Below are 16,796 nucleotides of genomic sequence, written 5' to 3' on the forward strand. Positions count from 1 at the left end.
GACCTTGCGGAAGGCTGTCGCGTACATCATTAGACTACTAGACCGTCCCGCGTAAACAAGCAAACATATTTTTGAGAGTTTTATAGGTAAAACACTTTTACCACGAAAATCACCAAAGCTAGATCATTTAGAAATGTAGAGAATTGTTTGTTTTTTTGCAGTGTTTAGTGAATAATTACCTGGGTTATATTTTGCATTACTTATACTGTAACAATTTCGACATATGTATTTTGCATAGTAATATTGTCCTGCAAATTTCAAAAATTAAATAATGTTTTAAATAATATTAAATAAAACTTAAACAAGTTGTACTGTGATCGAATGTGCACTGGTCACGGCGGCCTTCAAACACCATTTGAAGAAGGCCAGCGTTTTGGCAGACATAGGCCGGACTGAAGCGAAATCTTCTCAGAGTGTACTGATTTGAACCTGCGATGAATCGTCCAAGCGATCATGGAAGCTCATTAGAGGTTTCCTTGCTGGAAGTTTAGGAGCCAAAAGGTTTATCTTCAGGCATTGGAACTACTTTCCATGCTCTTGATTTGAGATGACGAATAGGCTTTTGAAAGGGTATTGTACTATCCTGAGACAGTCCGACCGAATTTGACCTACCAATATCGGGGTGGTGGTTTTATTTATGCTCATCGGGGTTGTTGTGGGTTGCCTACATTTAGTTCCAGATTGTATGTTTGAAAGTTAATGTTAATTGCGTTTATCTTTTGTTGTCCAGAACTCAGGGTCTAGATGCAAATGTTCCTGTGTTTTGGATTGATCTACGCGATCATGCCTGCCTATTCTAGACTTTCGAGACTTATTAGCAAGTACAACGCAGCAGCATAGGCAGTCCTTGCTACGGAGAGACGCGATATATGTGAGGCATGAACCCACGACGGGCATGTTGTTAAGTCGCGCGAGTTGTCTACTGTACCACGGGATAGCGCATATTCAATATCTTGAAAACCATTAATGTCTGGAGATTTAGGATTAATGAAACTTTGGAGATTCAAATCACTCATCGCTGCAGATTCATATGAATGAATCTCAACAAAAGATCCAAGAAACACAACACTAGTAGAACTGTTCCTGCTTTGGGGTACGATGTATAAACTGTTCCAACTGTTAAGCGTTTGACTATCTTTGCCTACGCTCTTCATGTGTTTGGTAAAGTGAATTAACCATGTATATTGTATGTTCCGAGTTTCTCTTAGTTCTAGCATGTGCTGTGTATTTTGCCTACGCTCTTCATGTGTTTGGTAAAGTGAATTAACCATGTATATTGTATGTTTCGAGCCGGTCTCATGGTACAGTCGTCAACTCGTACGACTTAACAACATGCCCGTCATGGGTTCAAGCCCCAAATAGACCGTGCCGCCATACGTAGGACTGACTATCCTGCTATGGGGGGAAATCAATAAGTCACTGAAAGCCAACCCCACAAGTGTGTTGGCAGGCCTTGACCGGCATCGGTTGTTGAGCCAAAGAAGAAGATTGTATGTTCCGAGTTTCTCTTAGTTCTAGCATGTGCTGTGTATGCTGTTCAGCAGATATGCTACAAAGTTTAACCGAAAACTCATTAACACTATTACTCCCTTTGTGGCCTTTGTTAATTGATTTAAATGCTCACAATCCTAAACAGGTGTATAACCATAAACTTTGCCATTTTTAAATTAAAAAAAATACATAAAGCATTTCAAATGCTTACCATCAGATTACAACATGATTTTAAATGTTTAATTGTGCCACAGCAACTGTTGTCTACAAGTTGGGGTCGACAACAAATTGATCCCACTTCAAAGTATGACCCAAGTGTCTGCCATGAGAAATTTATCACTACTTCCTTTTGACTCTTATTCGTACGACTTTTACAGTACTCTTATTGACCAAAACAGTATTATGTATAATTATAATGAGAGTCTAGATATTCCTATTTTTTACGATTGCACTAAACACGCCTTAAAATTGAAGTTAAAAAAAAACAAACAAAAAACATTAAAAATTATTATAAAGCATTTGATGTGTTTACTTCTTATGTGTTCTTGTTACTTCAACTTCTATCTGCCAGTCAGTCCTATACGACCAATGAGTCAGCTTGTAGCAGACAATATTATGAAGATTATTATTTATTCATCCAGACACAACTGTCAGGCCCAATGTTCGATTCCATTCCCACATCGTTCAAATTCAATTCCTGTGATACGTAAAAATTGGAATACAAAATAGGTCATAGGAAAAAGTAGCTCTAATAATCATAGTACATTTATACGCTGTACAATATACAATATACTTTAAAGGAAGAAGGAAAATAAGGTAGCTTAACTGATACATAATAAATGATCGGAATTTGATCATAAGTTTGTATGATTTTCAATCCTGTCTAAGATCGTTCATTAAACTGACTTTATCAAATAAACTGGAGCGTCAGTTTTGGAGAGGCGAACTGAAGAGGCTGCAGGGCGACGGTATGGATGAGCAAGAAGCATTTGAAGCACGCCCTTCATCCATCGAAGTTCCAATTGGCTGTTCTTAACCTTATCGCGAAAACGGAATAGCGCATTTAACAAAAATAATAAAACCCATCTTAATTTAATCGCTTACTTGTGGTAGAATGATCGAGTTTTAAATATGTTTTAAATGGTTTTTCTATAAGAGATATGCCTTAGATCTCGAATTGTTTTCCCGGAAGTTTCTCTCACTGTTGATGTCTCTGCGAATACCCGAAGCACTACTTCTCAACACATTTGTACCACATTTGCCAACGTGTTGAAACATCGACAGCTATATGTAGATCAGTATCTTACTTTAAAAAAAGTATCACTTGAATAGCGGCATATTCAAATTCCATTTCCGAGTTAAGTAGGTTTCAACAATCGTTCATATAGAGCCATATAAAGAAATGAATCATAAAAAAACCTCGTCCCACAAACAAACAAAAAAAAACCCCGAAATAAAGTTTCCGTCGTGGTTCAATCACCCGGGCCAATCGGAAAGAGATTTCGGTCAAAACACTGCCTGCAAACAGGAGAAGGGGAAGAGTTCAAGAGCAATTCTTCCGGCGGGCAGTAAACTCACTCTTTTGTTTTTTTCCCATGGCTTCTCAATTTTCTCAAGCGCCTTCAAAGCAATCTTTAGCTCTCTTTAAGCAGAACGGTTTAGCAAATTAGCACTGTAAACATTTGCTATGAACTCCGCACAACGCCCCGGTTAGTGTGCCAATGTCTTGAGAGCTGCTCAGAAGCTCTGCATTTCCGTTAATGATTTTTGTTTTAGGCAAGCGGACACTTCAGCTCCCTCGTGAAAGGGGGAGCGGGAAAGAGAAGCGCGCAACGATAAGATTAGGAACCACGTATTACGGTTAAGTGTCCTCTCGCGTGTCAGCGAGTGCCACTTGAAGGCGAAAGAAATTGGCAGACTTCCTTCCCTCACGGCACACTGGCAGCACCCGGTTGCCATCGTTCAAAAGCATGCCCAAACCCATTCTTACGCTGATCGCTCTTCTTCTCTCTCTGCGCGCGGTTCGTTCATATGGGCAAAATGTGCTGCCAATTGGTCGTGGACTCCGGGAGAGCTTCGAAGATACTGGCGCACCCGCCAGGCGAACGTGTGGTGTGGAGAAAGCTAGCACTGATCTGCTTGCGCATTAGTAAAAGCGTCAGCGACCCATTCGCCTTTTATAGCGGAGCCACTGCTGCCGGGCGGTGGGAATTGATCGAAACGATTCATGCATAAATAACCAAACCAACACGACCGATCGACCGAACACCGACCCCATCATCCAAACCCCCAAACCAACTGTATGCGTGTGCGTGTGTGTGGGTTTGGGTGTGAGCCACACAGGTGGCTTCCGTCGCGAGCATAACGCGCCGGCGGTTGGACGATCTTTTCTAGAGCACCTGACTACTTTCTCATCGCGGAATAGAAAGTAGCTTGTGCTGCTGCTACTGGTGCTGCTCTCGATAGCCCAGGGAGAACGGACCACCTGCGTTCCACCGTACCTGGGATGAGATGTGCTGGGGAGAAGATCTCTCTTAGAAACGAAAACTCACCGGCACCGCGTGCCACGAACAAATCGCGCACTGCTGCTGCTCCCCGTATCATGGAGGCGCTACACTACGCGTGGCCCACAGATACTGAGCCCAACATGCTGGACATGCGAGAGACTCCACCACGGGGCGAGAGGCATGGGCCCGTTCTCTCCGTTCCAAAGAGCATAATGCGTGAGCGCACACATCTTAATCGGCACACATCCCAAAGAATCGGTCGGTCATTCGAGAGCCCGCAGCCCGCACCAGATCCGCACCGTTTCAAGTTCAATGTCAGTAGCGTCGTGAGAGGTGATCGAGACACAGTGGGTTGATTGGTTTGGTCCGCGTACTTTAGTAAGTGCCTCCCGATACTTCAGCTTTCGGCCAGGGGTTTTTGGCGAACAGTCGACAGTCAAGTGGCTTCAGTGATCGCACGCCCTCATTAATTAGCCCTGCCGGTAGATCGAAAGATCGCTCACCAGAAAGCAGAATTTAATCATAAGAATCGATCGATCGTCTGGTGATCGTGCTGCTCCAAGATAGCCGTGAGTGAAGCTGGATAAAGAAGCTGTGGGATTTGAAGGAGGTGGACCTCTGTTTCGTTTTTTTTGGCCCATTTGTTTCGGAGCCCCTTCCAGGTAGTCCCCGGTCAATCGAACGGTTTTGTGTGCGCCAGCTCGCGCGAAGGCAATTTTCTGATCTGTCAACTTCATTTAATATTCAAAGAAGCCCATAACGGGACGTGAAGAATGTATGTATTCGTGTGTGTTTGTGTATAAAAGTGTGCCAAAGAAATCTCCGTTTGCGCCGACTCGGAACTGCATCGCGGCTGTGTGGCGTTTTGTGCCCTGGATGTGACCACGCGTTTGACCAAAGATTGAGCTCCCCCGGAGATGGTAGAATCACATCATTCGCTTCTTTCTGTCGCAGCTCGCTACCATGCGCTGTTTGCAGCCACCGTCACGGCAATGTCTTAAACCGCGACCCGCAAACCATCCCGGACGGGACGGGACGGGACGGTTTGCGTTTAACGGTTTTTTTTGTTGCTGCTGCTGCTGTTCCTTCTCACCACCGTTCTGCTCGTGCCGCATTTATCTGCTCAAAAATCAGCCCTCGGCGGCAATTGCACACGATGGCAGCATTATTTTACCGTTGCGAATGATCGTCTCCTTTTTTTGTTCGTTTTGCTTCCCCAACTATTTGTTAATCGTTCCTTTCCTCCGTTCGGGTGGATCCGGATTCTGCTATATTACGCGCGTGATTTAGCGTGCAAGCGGGCGAATAAAAGGGTGAAGGGGGGGGGGGGGTCGATAATAGGGTAGGTTGTTAGAAAATTAATGTAATTAAATCTTAAATATTCTTTCCAGGGAGGTGGCGAGCGTGAGGGTGTGAAACTACGTCCCGTAAGTGACGGTGGCCGGCGAAGAAAACAAACTCCAAGACACGCACTGCGCTGAATGCAAGGTAAAGAGAAAGCTGAGAGTCTGAGAAAAGGGGATTCTCTTGTACTACACACATCGAGCATAATCTTCACCCCAGTTTGTATGTTGTTGTTTTTTTCCTTATTTTCTTTGCATTCTCAGCTTTCTTTTGAAGTGTTTGTTTCGCCAATCACAGTCGATACAGGTGGCACACTATAGGCGCACACGGTTTGGCTTCTTGCAAGCTTCAAATGGGGAGCTTCGGAGCTTTGCTGCTTACTTTGACACTGATCATCGGCCCGTTGGCGCACGGTGCCAAGCTGGGCAATGGAGTGTGCAAAAATTGCAAAAATAAGTAAGTGTTCACACAGTTTTCCCCAAACATTCTCGTTGTCTCCTTACGAAGAAATTTGATTAAATTATGTCCGGTTGTTGTTCAATAGAAATGAAGCTGCCAACAGCCAACGGTTAATAGCGAGCCCAATTAATCTGCTCAATCCCGACCGCTACGAGTTCTTCACGCTGGACGATAAGGGCAAGGTGGTGAAGCGCATTATGACGTTCAAGGAGATACAGAGCATCGTGGCCGGCAGCGACATTACCGAGCTGAAGCTGTTTGCCAACAAAAACAACAACGATCGCATCGTATCTAGCGTCGTCTCGAACGTTAGAAACGTTCTGAACAATGAACTGAATCTCTTGAACGGGCATGATGCGATCGACACAGCCGAACAGCAGCAGATGCCCATCTCGGACGTGATCAATTCACCGCACGATCCCCCAGGTGGTACCTCCACCATGTACGATGTGTTGCACAAGCTGGGTGAAAATTTGGTAACGTTTAAGCCGGAAAGGACCACGACAGCACGCCCATCGGTGACTCCGGAGCGTACGACGACGACAACCACGACCACAACGACCACAACGACCGCTACTCCTCCACCGGAAGATCTAACTACACGCTGGATTTTAAGAACGACACCTAAACCGTTCACTACCACGGCACAGCAGGTAACTGAACGAGCAACACACTCGACAACGACAAGACCGAGGATAAGCTCAACGGAACGTACCACCACGGCACGGTCCACCGTTCGTCCCGTGGAGACGACAACAAAACAGAGAACTACCACCACTGTACACGCCACGGAACGACCCACGACCACCGAAAGACCGAGTGTAAGATCTACGGAAAAACCAGCCGTTTTCAAGACGACGACCCTGCCATCCACGACAGTACCAACCACACGCAGAACTACAACGGAACGGCCAACGACGACCACGACGACCACGGCGGCAGCCACCACGACCACCACGGCAGCCACCACGACCACCACGGCGACAACTACGACTACTGCTAAACCGATAAAACAATCGACTGTTGGTCGTCCATCCACAACCACCATCACCACTGCCTCCAACCCTATTACGGAAGCGCCAATGCTAAAGTGGTCTGCCTCATCGCTAGCCTCCGTACGATCGACAGAAACACCCGCACTGAAACCGTCTACAACGACGACAACCACAACGGAACCACCGGCAATGTTGAAACAGGCACACCCATTAACGGTTACAATCCGTTCCACCGATGCACCGACGACCAGGACATCTACGACTCAATCCACGACTGAGTCATCGAGCACAAAAATGACATCACCCGCCTTGGCAGAGCAGCCGGTGATGCTAAAGGTTTCAGCTACAGTTATGAAACCAACGGAACAATCGGTCGAACACTCCTCCCACCGATCGGAAGAGGTATCGGAAAGCACCAACTTTGTAGAGTATTCGACCGAACAATCGTCGGAAAAGTGGGACGATAGTAGTAGTGGCTCGAGTAGTGAAGCGACTACCTACACTACTTCGGAGGAAACATTATCGGAAGCTTCGACGGAGCTTTTAATGAACAAACTGAACGAAATAGTACAACAGCCACTGACAGTAGAACCGGCAACGATGAATGTATCAGATAGTACTACCCCCGACTCCACGGTTAGTGCAAATCGTGTAGTAACATCGGAAGCTACGGAGCCTACCTTAAAAGATACAGTAACGGAGGAGGATGATCGTGAGTCTTTGGCGGATTTGGACACAAGCGATGATGAGTATAATTCCACCGACGAAGAGCTTGCAACTACCAGTGGATTTATCACGTGGTTTACGGATCCTATTAGCTCGCCGTCAAAGCAACAGATCGATGCAATTTTCAAGGAAACGAACGCGGCATTCGACGATGAATCGAAATCTGCGATCACGGGAAGCACATTGGTAGATGATACCCTTCCTACCACCACCGTCACCTCAGTCGAGATGGATAGCTCAACGGCACAAGATTCTGCCAGCGACGAACAGTCTGATGAGGTGCAGCTCACTTCTTTGAATTTGGACAACGAAGAAACAACAACAGCAGCAGCAGCAACAGCAGCCGAAACATCAGATGACGATGACGATGATGATTCCTACTTCTTCCAAACCGAATCGGAGCAAAGCGTGCTGCAAGACACCTCCACCATACCATCCGATGCGCAGCACGCTATACATAAGATTATCGAGTCGCTCCAATCGATTAACGATGATTCGGCGAGTCATGAGACGGAGGAAGCGGACTCACAGGAAGCTCCCTACACGGAGGACATTCCCGGAATGAGCTACGACACGGATGCGCAGAGTTCGATCAACGCCATTATTCAATCGCTCGGCCAAGGTGCGCTCGGTGGTAGCGAGAGTGGCATCTTTTCCATTGCCACCACTACCGATATGATCACCACCTCGGGAGAGGTCGAATCGACGACAATGGTTAGTGAAGCTCCTGTCAAAAACAACTCTCCCACCAAAACATCCATTTCTACCACGGAAAAGATTTCGTTACCGAGCTCTACACCCTTGAGCAGTTCGTCGGTACCCGATGTGGCGAAAACACCTAAGCCTGATGTGGTAGCCTCCACTGAAACGGAACCTGAAACGGGAAGCTTCAACTACAACACCAACATAATGGACACGATCGAGAAGTTTTTGAGCAGCTTTGCAAGCCTGCCGAAGGAAAGCAGCTATGCGGCGAACCTTACCGAGATGAACATACTTAGCGACTATCCTGCCGAAATCAACATGACTGACTACGTCGATCGTACGGCAACGGTAGCGTCGGTATTGAAATTCCCCCACACCGCTAGCCAGGAAGTGGCCGCTGACCGAACGGAAGATGAAGCTGACAAGAGGGAAGATGAGTCCTCGTTGGAAGATGCACCGGCAACCATCGAGCCGGAAATGATCCTGCCCGATCAACCCATCCTAAGCGAAACGGTCGCTTCCTTTATGAAGCTGGGCGAAATGCTAACCATGGGCACACGGGTAAGCTCTACGGAAGAGAACCCAACGCCCGTACAACAGCTGGAAGTGAAGGCAGCGATCGACGAGGAGGAAACGGAGCTGTTGCGCTTCCTCTCCATCTGCAGTACGCTCGGTACGACCGTGTACAACTACCTGCTAACGGACGACCCAACAACCAACGAGGGGCGATCGATGATGGCTGGACAAAGTTTGGTGTATTCTCCATTTGCCACGCTAACTACGCTCTCGATGCTATTCCTTGGAACACGCGGCACCACAGCAGAACGCATCAACGGTGTAATTGGGCTGGACGAGATGACTTCCTTTAATCCGCATCTGTTCTTCAAATCGGTCGCCGAAGATTTGAAGCCAAAATACAGGCGCACGACTGCACGCGCGGTTGACCAGGAAGGATCGAGCTTCTCCCGGACGTTGCTAAGCGACGAGTCGCGCGGAGGGTTGCAGCGATTCTTCAAAGCACGTGTACAGGAAATTTACTCCGCAGTGGCAGAAACGGTTGATTTCCGGCAGAAGGATATGCTGCTCCGGCACATGAGTGGAGATTTTCCGCGAGAAGATGTGGACACGCTGAAACAGCTGCGCTCACCGTTGGTGTCCATCAGCAGGAATCGCTATCGCGTAAGTATTGGGCCATCAAGATCCGACTAGTAATGAGAAGAATAAAGTTTTCGGCGGAATCGATTCTGGCTAGCTCCGAAGTTTTCTGGAATCGATTCCGAATAGTTCGGAATTGGCTCTGAAATCCATATTGGTTCCGGAATCGGAATTGGCTACGAAATCGGAGGCGGTTTCGGCATCTCCATGAGAATAGGCGTTTGGGTCCAATGATGCTACGCATTGATAGCCGCAAAGAATCCAAATTTACTTCTAAACGATCCATTCTCATAGAGGTTCCCGGACTGATTTCGCTTCTGAAACGTTTTATTTCAATTCAAGAACTAATTCTCATTCCGGAGCTAATTCTAATTCTGGAGTCAATTCTGATTCCCCTTTCCCCACCATATTGTGATTCCGGAGACAATTCCGATTCCGGAATCGATTCCGGATTCGGAAACGACTTCAGAATCGATTCCGGATTCAGGGTACGTCCGATTCCGAGCTCCCCTCACTAGATCCCCTCACCCTCTTACCCGGTGCTCTAGCACCAATCGAACAGGACATCGAACATGAAAAATATATGGGATTTGACATGATTGTCTTGTTTGTTTGTTCGTGTCTGCACCTCCATATGATTATATGGGTTTGTTCGAGTCGGATGTCGTGTTCGATTGGTGCCAGAGCGCAGCCTTAGTCATAACGTTTAACACATATCGAAAATTAATTTGCTAATATTATCCCTCATTGTAGCATGAATGTAACAGTGCCGCTACGACCTTCGGTACGATGCAGTTCGCACGATCCGGTGGTAGCCAAAGCCCTGAATCATCCTCCGTTGCACTGCCAAGCGTATCATTCCGCTCCGGCTTTTCGACCGGTTTTTCCAAGGCTCTCGATGCAACCATTCTTGCCCTGCCCGGCTCCACCAGCAACGTGTCGGTGTTTTTCCTTAAACCTTCCCCCGACTCGGATGTATCCACTCTCGAGACACACCTCCGGAACCAGAGCATATCGAGCGTGCTGAAGCTGTTCCCCGACGAAACGGTACGAAGCGCTTACACCGAGGTACAGCTGCCCTACTTCACACAAACCACCATCTACAACATGACCCAAAGCATTCGACGGCTGGGCCTGCAGAATCTGTTCGAGCCGAATGTGGCCAACTTTAACGGGCTGCAAGATTCGTCCACCTCCAACCTCTATCTGTCGGAAATCTTGCAGACGGATTCGTTTGCCATGTGCGGTGGTGGTGAGCTGGGAGCAGCGAGAAATTTGCCGTTCCGTAGTTTCTCCACCAATCTGGTCAAGCACAGTGTGCTAACGACGGATTTGGCTGATGGTAACAGCAGCAGTAGTAAACTGATGCGTCGCAATCGTCGAAAGCTTGCATATCGAAACCGTTCCACTTTCGATGCGCAACAGGGACAGGATAGCAAGCTGGTGTTTGATACACCGTTTCTGTACTTGGTAAGACACAATCCGACGGGAATGGTCCTTTACATGGGACGTTTTGTAGGTTAATATGTTTAATAATAATTAAATAATAAAATACATTTTAAGATCTAATTAAATCACCAGTGGCTGATGCTTTTTTTTCTAAGTAGTATCACATATCCATGCAAAAGAGATAATAAATCGTTTTGATGGAATACTTACTTACGTAGGAACTGCTACATCTGCGACTGTCTTGATCTGCTGGAAAACTCGTAGCCCAGACAATTTTTATTTCAATCTCTTTTTTCATAATTGGATTAAAAAAAAAACTGGAATTGGTTTATTGACCAGTAGCGGGACCGAGTAGGTTACTGGGTCCGAGTAGGTACTGTTTCGTTTCCTGGATCAGTACAGGTTAGTGATCAATTCCATCTCTAAGACAACTCCAGGTTCTTTTTATTTGACGTAAAGACTTACGAGGTCATTCCATGCCGGCTTATACAGGTTTTCGGGAATTATTTAGTACCACGCAGCGGGACAGACAGTCCGTACTACGGAGAAACGGTCCATGTGAGGCTTGAATCCATGACAAGTCCAGTTCTCGAATTATAATAATTTCAGTATCAATTCTAAGAAAGATATAAGTTGAGAATTGATTCAAAGGCCGATAATAATTGAGAATCAGTTCCATGAGGAGAATGGGATCAGGATTAGATATGGGTTTTCCGGATCGTACCCTGGGTTCCACTCCGGTTCTGGCATGGTTGTTTCAGATTTCGGCACCAGAGAAATGGAATCGCTAGCTCCACCAGAATCGTCGAAATCGTCCAGAATCATCCGAAAACTTCCGGATCGCACCCACGGTACCTCTTCAAGATATGCTCCAAAATCTGTAAGGGTTCGTGATTAGTTTCAGGACCGGTTCGGGTTCGATATAAGTTCCAAAACCCGAATAGCCTCAGGATTTCTCCCAAGACCGATATCAATTCAGGATAAATGACCAGACCACGATGTGTCACGGTCATGGATACAGTTTCTGATCCAGAACCACTTTAAGTTCAGAATCAATTTCAGGAATGTTAAGGGATCAGAACCAGTTCCGGGACAGGTATGGGATCAGGACCAGTTCTGGGATTAAGACTTTTACCGATATGATTTCAACGTTGGGTGTGTTTGAGATTAGTTCCAGAACTGTTATGAATTTTGTAAAAAAAATCCAATATCGGCATAGAACAGATGAGTCTTCTGGCGGCCACTATTGAATCCGCTACTATTATATAATATATTTTTATTATAAAAAAAACCTTCTACCAGTATGGGTCCAAATTGTGAAATTTATATTTCTGACGATTTCTGACCTCGTTTCTAGTTTATTCAGACCAGGCTCTTTGTAGGCCGTGTGTTTGCCATCTATAGTCTAGCACCATCGTCTGCGCCAGTAGTATCTAGTAGCTAGAATCGTTGAATTTCATGGCCCTTTTATTTCTATGTGGATGGCGTAAAAGGGTTTAATAGTTTCGCTCAGTTCTGGAACCATTCCAATGGCATGGTCTATCCACCGGAGCCGTGCGAGCTAGATTCCCAGCACAACAATGTGTTGTCGTACAGCTCGTAATTGTAACGGCATCAGAATCATCCTACTATATGGTCTACTATCTTAATATATATGGAACCAACAATTCCCTATGAGCTAATTTACCTACCGAACCTTGTTCTCTTGTTTCACTTTTACTCCGTTTGAGGCAACACAAATTCACATTGATTTTACCGCCTTTCTGCCTTCGACGCACTGATGTCATACGTCAGCTTGTTTGACCGTTTGACAGTTTGTGTTTTGCCGGGTCAAAGCAACCAAAACAAAGCAAAATGCCGAACGACGCGGAAACGCAGCGATTGTTAGATAAGGGTTTTCCCGTGTTCAAGAATGAAGTAAGTGTTTTCTTCTTCTCACTGTAAAGAGAGCCGTCGATAACAGATCAACATTCATGATTTACCCTTACAGCTTAAAGCAGAACCCATTACCGTGGAGGAATTGGAGCAGCTGCATCAACGCCTGAAAACCAACGAACTGCTATCGAAGGTGTACGAATCGTTCTTCGCAAAGATCGAAAACATTCTGCAGCATGTTGTGGTGCCCCAGTTCTGGTCACGCTTCAGATCCAAGCTGCCCCAAGAGCCATCCCGCGATAGCTTCATCCAATACCAGCATGCGGTTAAAGAGCTGTACGACCGGTTTGCTTTTTTCCGGCGCCAGTTAAAGCGACTGGAAACAGTTTGCCCGGCAAAGGATGTTCCGTTCGTGTACCGGAAGCTACCGAGCGAAGTGGTTGTGTTTTGTAACCACTTTCACACTACGCTGCACGCGCAGCTTCCGGACGACTTTAACGAGCTGGTGTACCGGTTCTACTTCGTCGCATTCCGTGTGTTCATCTACAGCCACTCGGATGGGGAAGAGTATATGGATGTGGCAGAAAGCAATCGGTGCATCGCGTGCGACATGACCGCCGGAGACTGCCAGTGCCAGGCGATTGCGGATGCGTTCACCAGCACGAACCGATATCTGTCTATGATGGGAATTTTGGAGGAAATAGCAGGCTATACGCTGAATCTGCTGATACAGGAGCGGATCGATGCGAAGGTGGACGAAACGAAGGAAAACTATGCGACCTCGCACGTGGAAAGTCTGGAGCAGTGGCTCAACACGGTAGTAATGGAGTGGTTGACCCGCATCTACAACAAAGGTTCGCTCCAGATCCATCCGCATCACACGGCTCTGCAGCGCCACATCGCCCAGATGCAGAGCAAGCTGCTGTTCTACATGTACGACAAGTACGCGAACACGATCGTCGATCAGTTCTTTCAGATTATCATCAACTTCCCGATGTCCCAGTCGGCGGTCGATGATCTGAAGCTGTGCCTGAGCAAGATCAATTTGAAGCGCTGCTTCGTGACCACGGTTCGTGACATGTTACGGGAGCGATTGCTTCACCCGGGTGTCGATACGCCGGACATATTGACGGGGTACGTGGCAGCGCTGAAAACATTAGCCCACTTTGACTCCAGCACCGTGCTGCTACGATCGATCACGCGACCGATCAAGGAGTATCTGCGCAATCGAACCGAAACGGTACGCTGTGTCGTCACGAGCTTCACTGGCGACGGCACTTCCGATCTGGCCGAGGAGCTTGCAAAGGGAGAAACGGAGCCGGTCTCCAAAACGTCCAGCAGTGACAAGCTGGACGATCCCGATTGGAAAAACTGGCAGCCGGATCCGGTAAACATGGCCCCGGCCGCACTGAAATTCATCGCTTCCAACAAGCGAGCCGACATCATCTCCATGGTGGTCGACATCTACGGGAGCAAGGAAATCTTCGTCAACGAGTATCGCAATTTGCTGGCGGAACGGTTGCTGTCACAGGCGGAATGTAGCGTAGAGAGGGAGGTGAAGCATCTGGAGCTGCTCAAGTCACGGTTCGGCGAGAGTTTGCTGCACAGCTGCGACGTCATGCTTAAGGATATTACGGAGTCGAAACGGATCAATACACACATTCTGTCACCCGACTCCGGTACCGCCGAGGAGCTATCGGGCCAGGTTTCCGCACTGATCGTTTCATCGCAGTTTTGGCCTACGTTCCGGAAGGAAACCATGGAACTGCCGACTTCGATTAAGGAAATGTTTGAAAAGTACACGAAAGCCTATGAATCGTACAAAGTGAACCGCACGCTGCAATGGACACCGTTGAACGGGAAGGTCACGATAGAGCTGGAGCACAACGGGAAGGTTCAGGAGATGCAGGTGACGCCCGCCCAAGCTGCAATAGCTATTCATTTTAGTGAACAGCGTAAGTACCATCCTCTCGCTACAAATCATACCACCACTTGGACTGGTTTTTAACAGAACTTATATCGCTTTTTTAATTTACTCTCGATCGTTTAGCGCAATGGGAATTGGATTGCTTGAGCCAGAAGATGAACATGCCACCGATTGTACTGCGGAAGCGCATCGTGTTCTGGCAATCGCAGGGTCTGATACGCGAAACGAAGGAAAACCTTTTCGTGCTGATTGACAAAAGCACGGAAAGCGACGTTAGTGCCGACGCGATGCAAGCCCAACCGAACGACGTGTGCGAGGAAGAGGAGGCCGAGAGCGCGATGGAATCGGCCAGCGATCAGCGCGAGGAAGAGTTGCAGGTGTTCTGGTCATACATCGAGGCCATGCTGACCAACCTGGACTCGCTGCCGCTCGACCGCATACACCAGATGCTGAAAATGTTTGCGTCCCAGGTGGACTTTACGCAGGACGAGCTGAAGCACATCCTTCAGCGCAAGGTTCGCGAACACAAGCTCGTTTACGCCGGCGGAGTCTATCAGCTGCCCAAGTCGTAGTCGGACTGACCGTTTACACAATTTATTGTTTATCACAGAAACCGGTCAATATAGTCGGGATCTAAGCCTTCGAACGAGATTTTGTTTTTCACTGCTCCGAGCGGTACGCCAAGCTGGAGCATTTTAAAGTACAGATCGTACTTAGGGTCTCTCTCTAAGGCAGGCGGATTGGGAGAAGAGATTTCGGGTTGGGATTGCATTTCTGCAGCTGGAATAGGTTCCCCGTCGGAGCTTCCCAACGCAGTCGGTTGGCTATCGCTGGGTTTCATCTCCGCACTCGCCGGAGGGCCATCGCTGAGCTGTTTCAGAACATCTATCGACGCTAGTTTGGCTTCTACTATCAGTAGCGAGGCTTCCAGGTTTTGTATTTTTTGCTCGTAGGTCACAAACTTGCTCTCACAGTCGGAGGCAAACTTGTTCAGGAACGTCACAGTGCTAACGATAAAGTGATTGATGAATGCAACCATTCGTTTTTGATTGGTGGGAGGCAGCTGCAAATGAAGAGTTGGTTTTAGCATCGGGTCTTGAACGTAGCCAAACAAATTTCCTACTTCGTGTTTCTGCACTGTTAATGAATCCATTTTTGCAGTGTGCCCGGTGAAAAATGCTTTGGTTTACGATTCAGTCTTCGGCGATCTTAGGAACAATGCAAATTGCATTGCAATATAGGCCTTAGCAGAGATTTCGTTTGTAAACAAACCAAATTTTCTGAAACACCTAATTCTGTCAAACTCAGATGTCAAAAGTGATATAAGGGTAAGGTCGCTGATACTCGAGGTGGATTAAAAATATCAGGAAGTGGATTAGGGCCTTTGGGGGGTCGCCATAGTTGAGGGACTTTACGTCATTTTAAAACCGTTAACCATTGGTTTCTGCACACAAAGCATAGCAAATAGAACAGATTTCTTTGTTCTTATGTGCATTTTTGTGTGTCGATTGATTTTATCGAAAAAATGAGGTATATGAACAAAAGATTTGATGATTTTTTATGCACAAAATTTAAAATCATGTGAGTATGAGTTCTAATCTCACGTAAATTGTCCATGCGGCTCGTAGATAATGAGGAATTAATGTAAAAATTTTAAAAAACATGATTTTTTAGTTTTTATCATCAAAAATGTTGAAAACACAATGAATTATAAAATAAATTCAAGGAATAACACAAAATAACACACTTTAAACCATGTTTTAATGTTAAATAAGAACTCGCAAAGTCCATGATATATTTTTAAAGAATATTTAATCGAAAAAATGGGGTATAACTATGTAAACGAAGTAGCCGTGTAATCGAAGTAGACTTTAATATGTGTAGGAACGATCGATTCATTTAGTCAGTCGCAAATCAACCATTGACGAGAACGGTCGCATAAAAGAGAAACTTGTTAAAATAAAAACCTTCTTAAGTATTTCAAAGAACAGAGTTCCTTTAAACTATATGGTAAACTATATGAACAAATTTAATAAATGTAAACAAAGTTTGAATTCTGGGAACCTTACGTCAAGTGACGATGTGTCAAAATGCACTAGAGTCCACCACCTGATATTTTTAAATCCACCTTGGCTGATACTCCGAAAAAATACCGTAACGCTC

At 46.4% G+C, this 16,796-nt stretch overlaps 3 protein-coding genes across 7 annotated transcripts; 2 read left to right on the forward strand and 1 right to left on the reverse strand.

Moving 5' to 3' along the window:
* The first annotated feature begins 4,267 nt into the window (after positions 1-4,267).
* LOC121593036 (mucin-5AC) lies at positions 4,268-10,939 on the forward strand. 5 transcript variants are annotated; one of them, XM_041915066.1, is made up of 5 exons: positions 4,268-4,376; positions 5,390-5,486; positions 5,606-5,798; positions 5,887-9,406; positions 10,136-10,939. In XM_041915066.1, the coding sequence occupies exons 3-5, from the start codon at positions 5,695-5,697 to the stop codon at positions 10,904-10,906; spliced, it is 4,395 nt and encodes a 1,464-aa protein (XP_041771000.1). In that variant the 5' UTR covers positions 4,268-4,376; positions 5,390-5,486; positions 5,606-5,694; the 3' UTR covers positions 10,907-10,939. The 5 variants fall into 5 exon arrangements, with proteins under 5 accessions (XP_041771000.1, XP_041771002.1, XP_041771001.1 ...); XM_041915068.1 differs by having other exon boundaries at positions 5,619-5,798; XM_041915067.1 differs by lacking the exon at positions 4,268-4,376 and adding an exon at positions 4,391-4,567.
* Positions 10,940-12,662: 1,723 nt separating this feature from the next.
* LOC121593037 (anaphase-promoting complex subunit 2) lies at positions 12,663-15,279 on the forward strand. Its single transcript, XM_041915071.1, has 3 exons — positions 12,663-12,748; positions 12,822-14,661; positions 14,757-15,279. Exons 1-3 carry the CDS (start codon positions 12,686-12,688, stop codon positions 15,203-15,205), a joined length of 2,352 nt encoding a protein of 783 aa, XP_041771005.1. The 5' UTR covers positions 12,663-12,685; the 3' UTR covers positions 15,206-15,279.
* LOC121593040 (WASH complex subunit 3) lies at positions 15,185-15,937 on the reverse strand. Its single transcript, XM_041915073.1, has 2 exons — positions 15,757-15,937; positions 15,185-15,696 (listed from the first exon to the last, which is right to left on the reverse strand). The coding sequence occupies exons 1-2, from the start codon at positions 15,784-15,786 to the stop codon at positions 15,238-15,240; spliced, it is 489 nt and encodes a 162-aa protein (XP_041771007.1). The 5' UTR covers positions 15,787-15,937; the 3' UTR covers positions 15,185-15,237.
* Between the last annotated feature and the right edge of the window lie 859 nt (positions 15,938-16,796).

This window comes from Anopheles merus, chromosome 2L (assembly GCF_017562075.2).
Source record: "Anopheles merus strain MAF chromosome 2L, AmerM5.1, whole genome shotgun sequence".
Lineage (NCBI taxonomy): Eukaryota > Metazoa > Arthropoda > Insecta > Diptera > Culicidae > Anopheles > Anopheles merus.

Excerpts from the sequence above, each read along its gene's own strand:
- LOC121593036 (XM_041915066.1), top strand. The coding sequence starts at position 5,695 with ATGGGGAGCTTCGGAGCTTTGCTGCTTACTTTGACACTGATCATCGGC. Across the intron at positions 5,799-5,886 it reads TGCAAAAATTGCAAAAATAA|AAATGAAGCTGCCAACAGCC; the intron begins GTAAGTGTTCAC and ends GTTGTTCAATAG. Across the intron at positions 9,407-10,135 it reads TCAGCAGGAATCGCTATCGC|CATGAATGTAACAGTGCCGC; the intron begins GTAAGTATTGGG and ends CCCTCATTGTAG.
- LOC121593037 (XM_041915071.1), top strand. The coding sequence starts at position 12,686 with ATGCCGAACGACGCGGAAACGCAGCGATTGTTAGATAAGGGTTTTCCC. Across the intron at positions 12,749-12,821 it reads TTCCCGTGTTCAAGAATGAA|CTTAAAGCAGAACCCATTAC; the intron begins GTAAGTGTTTTC and ends TTACCCTTACAG. Across the intron at positions 14,662-14,756 it reads TATTCATTTTAGTGAACAGC|CGCAATGGGAATTGGATTGC; the intron begins GTAAGTACCATC and ends TCGATCGTTTAG.
- LOC121593040 (XM_041915073.1), bottom strand. The coding sequence starts at position 15,786 with ATGGATTCATTAACAGTGCAGAAACACGAA. Across the intron at positions 15,697-15,756 it reads TAACAGTGCAGAAACACGAA|CTGCCTCCCACCAATCAAAA; the intron begins GTAGGAAATTTG and ends CTTCATTTGCAG.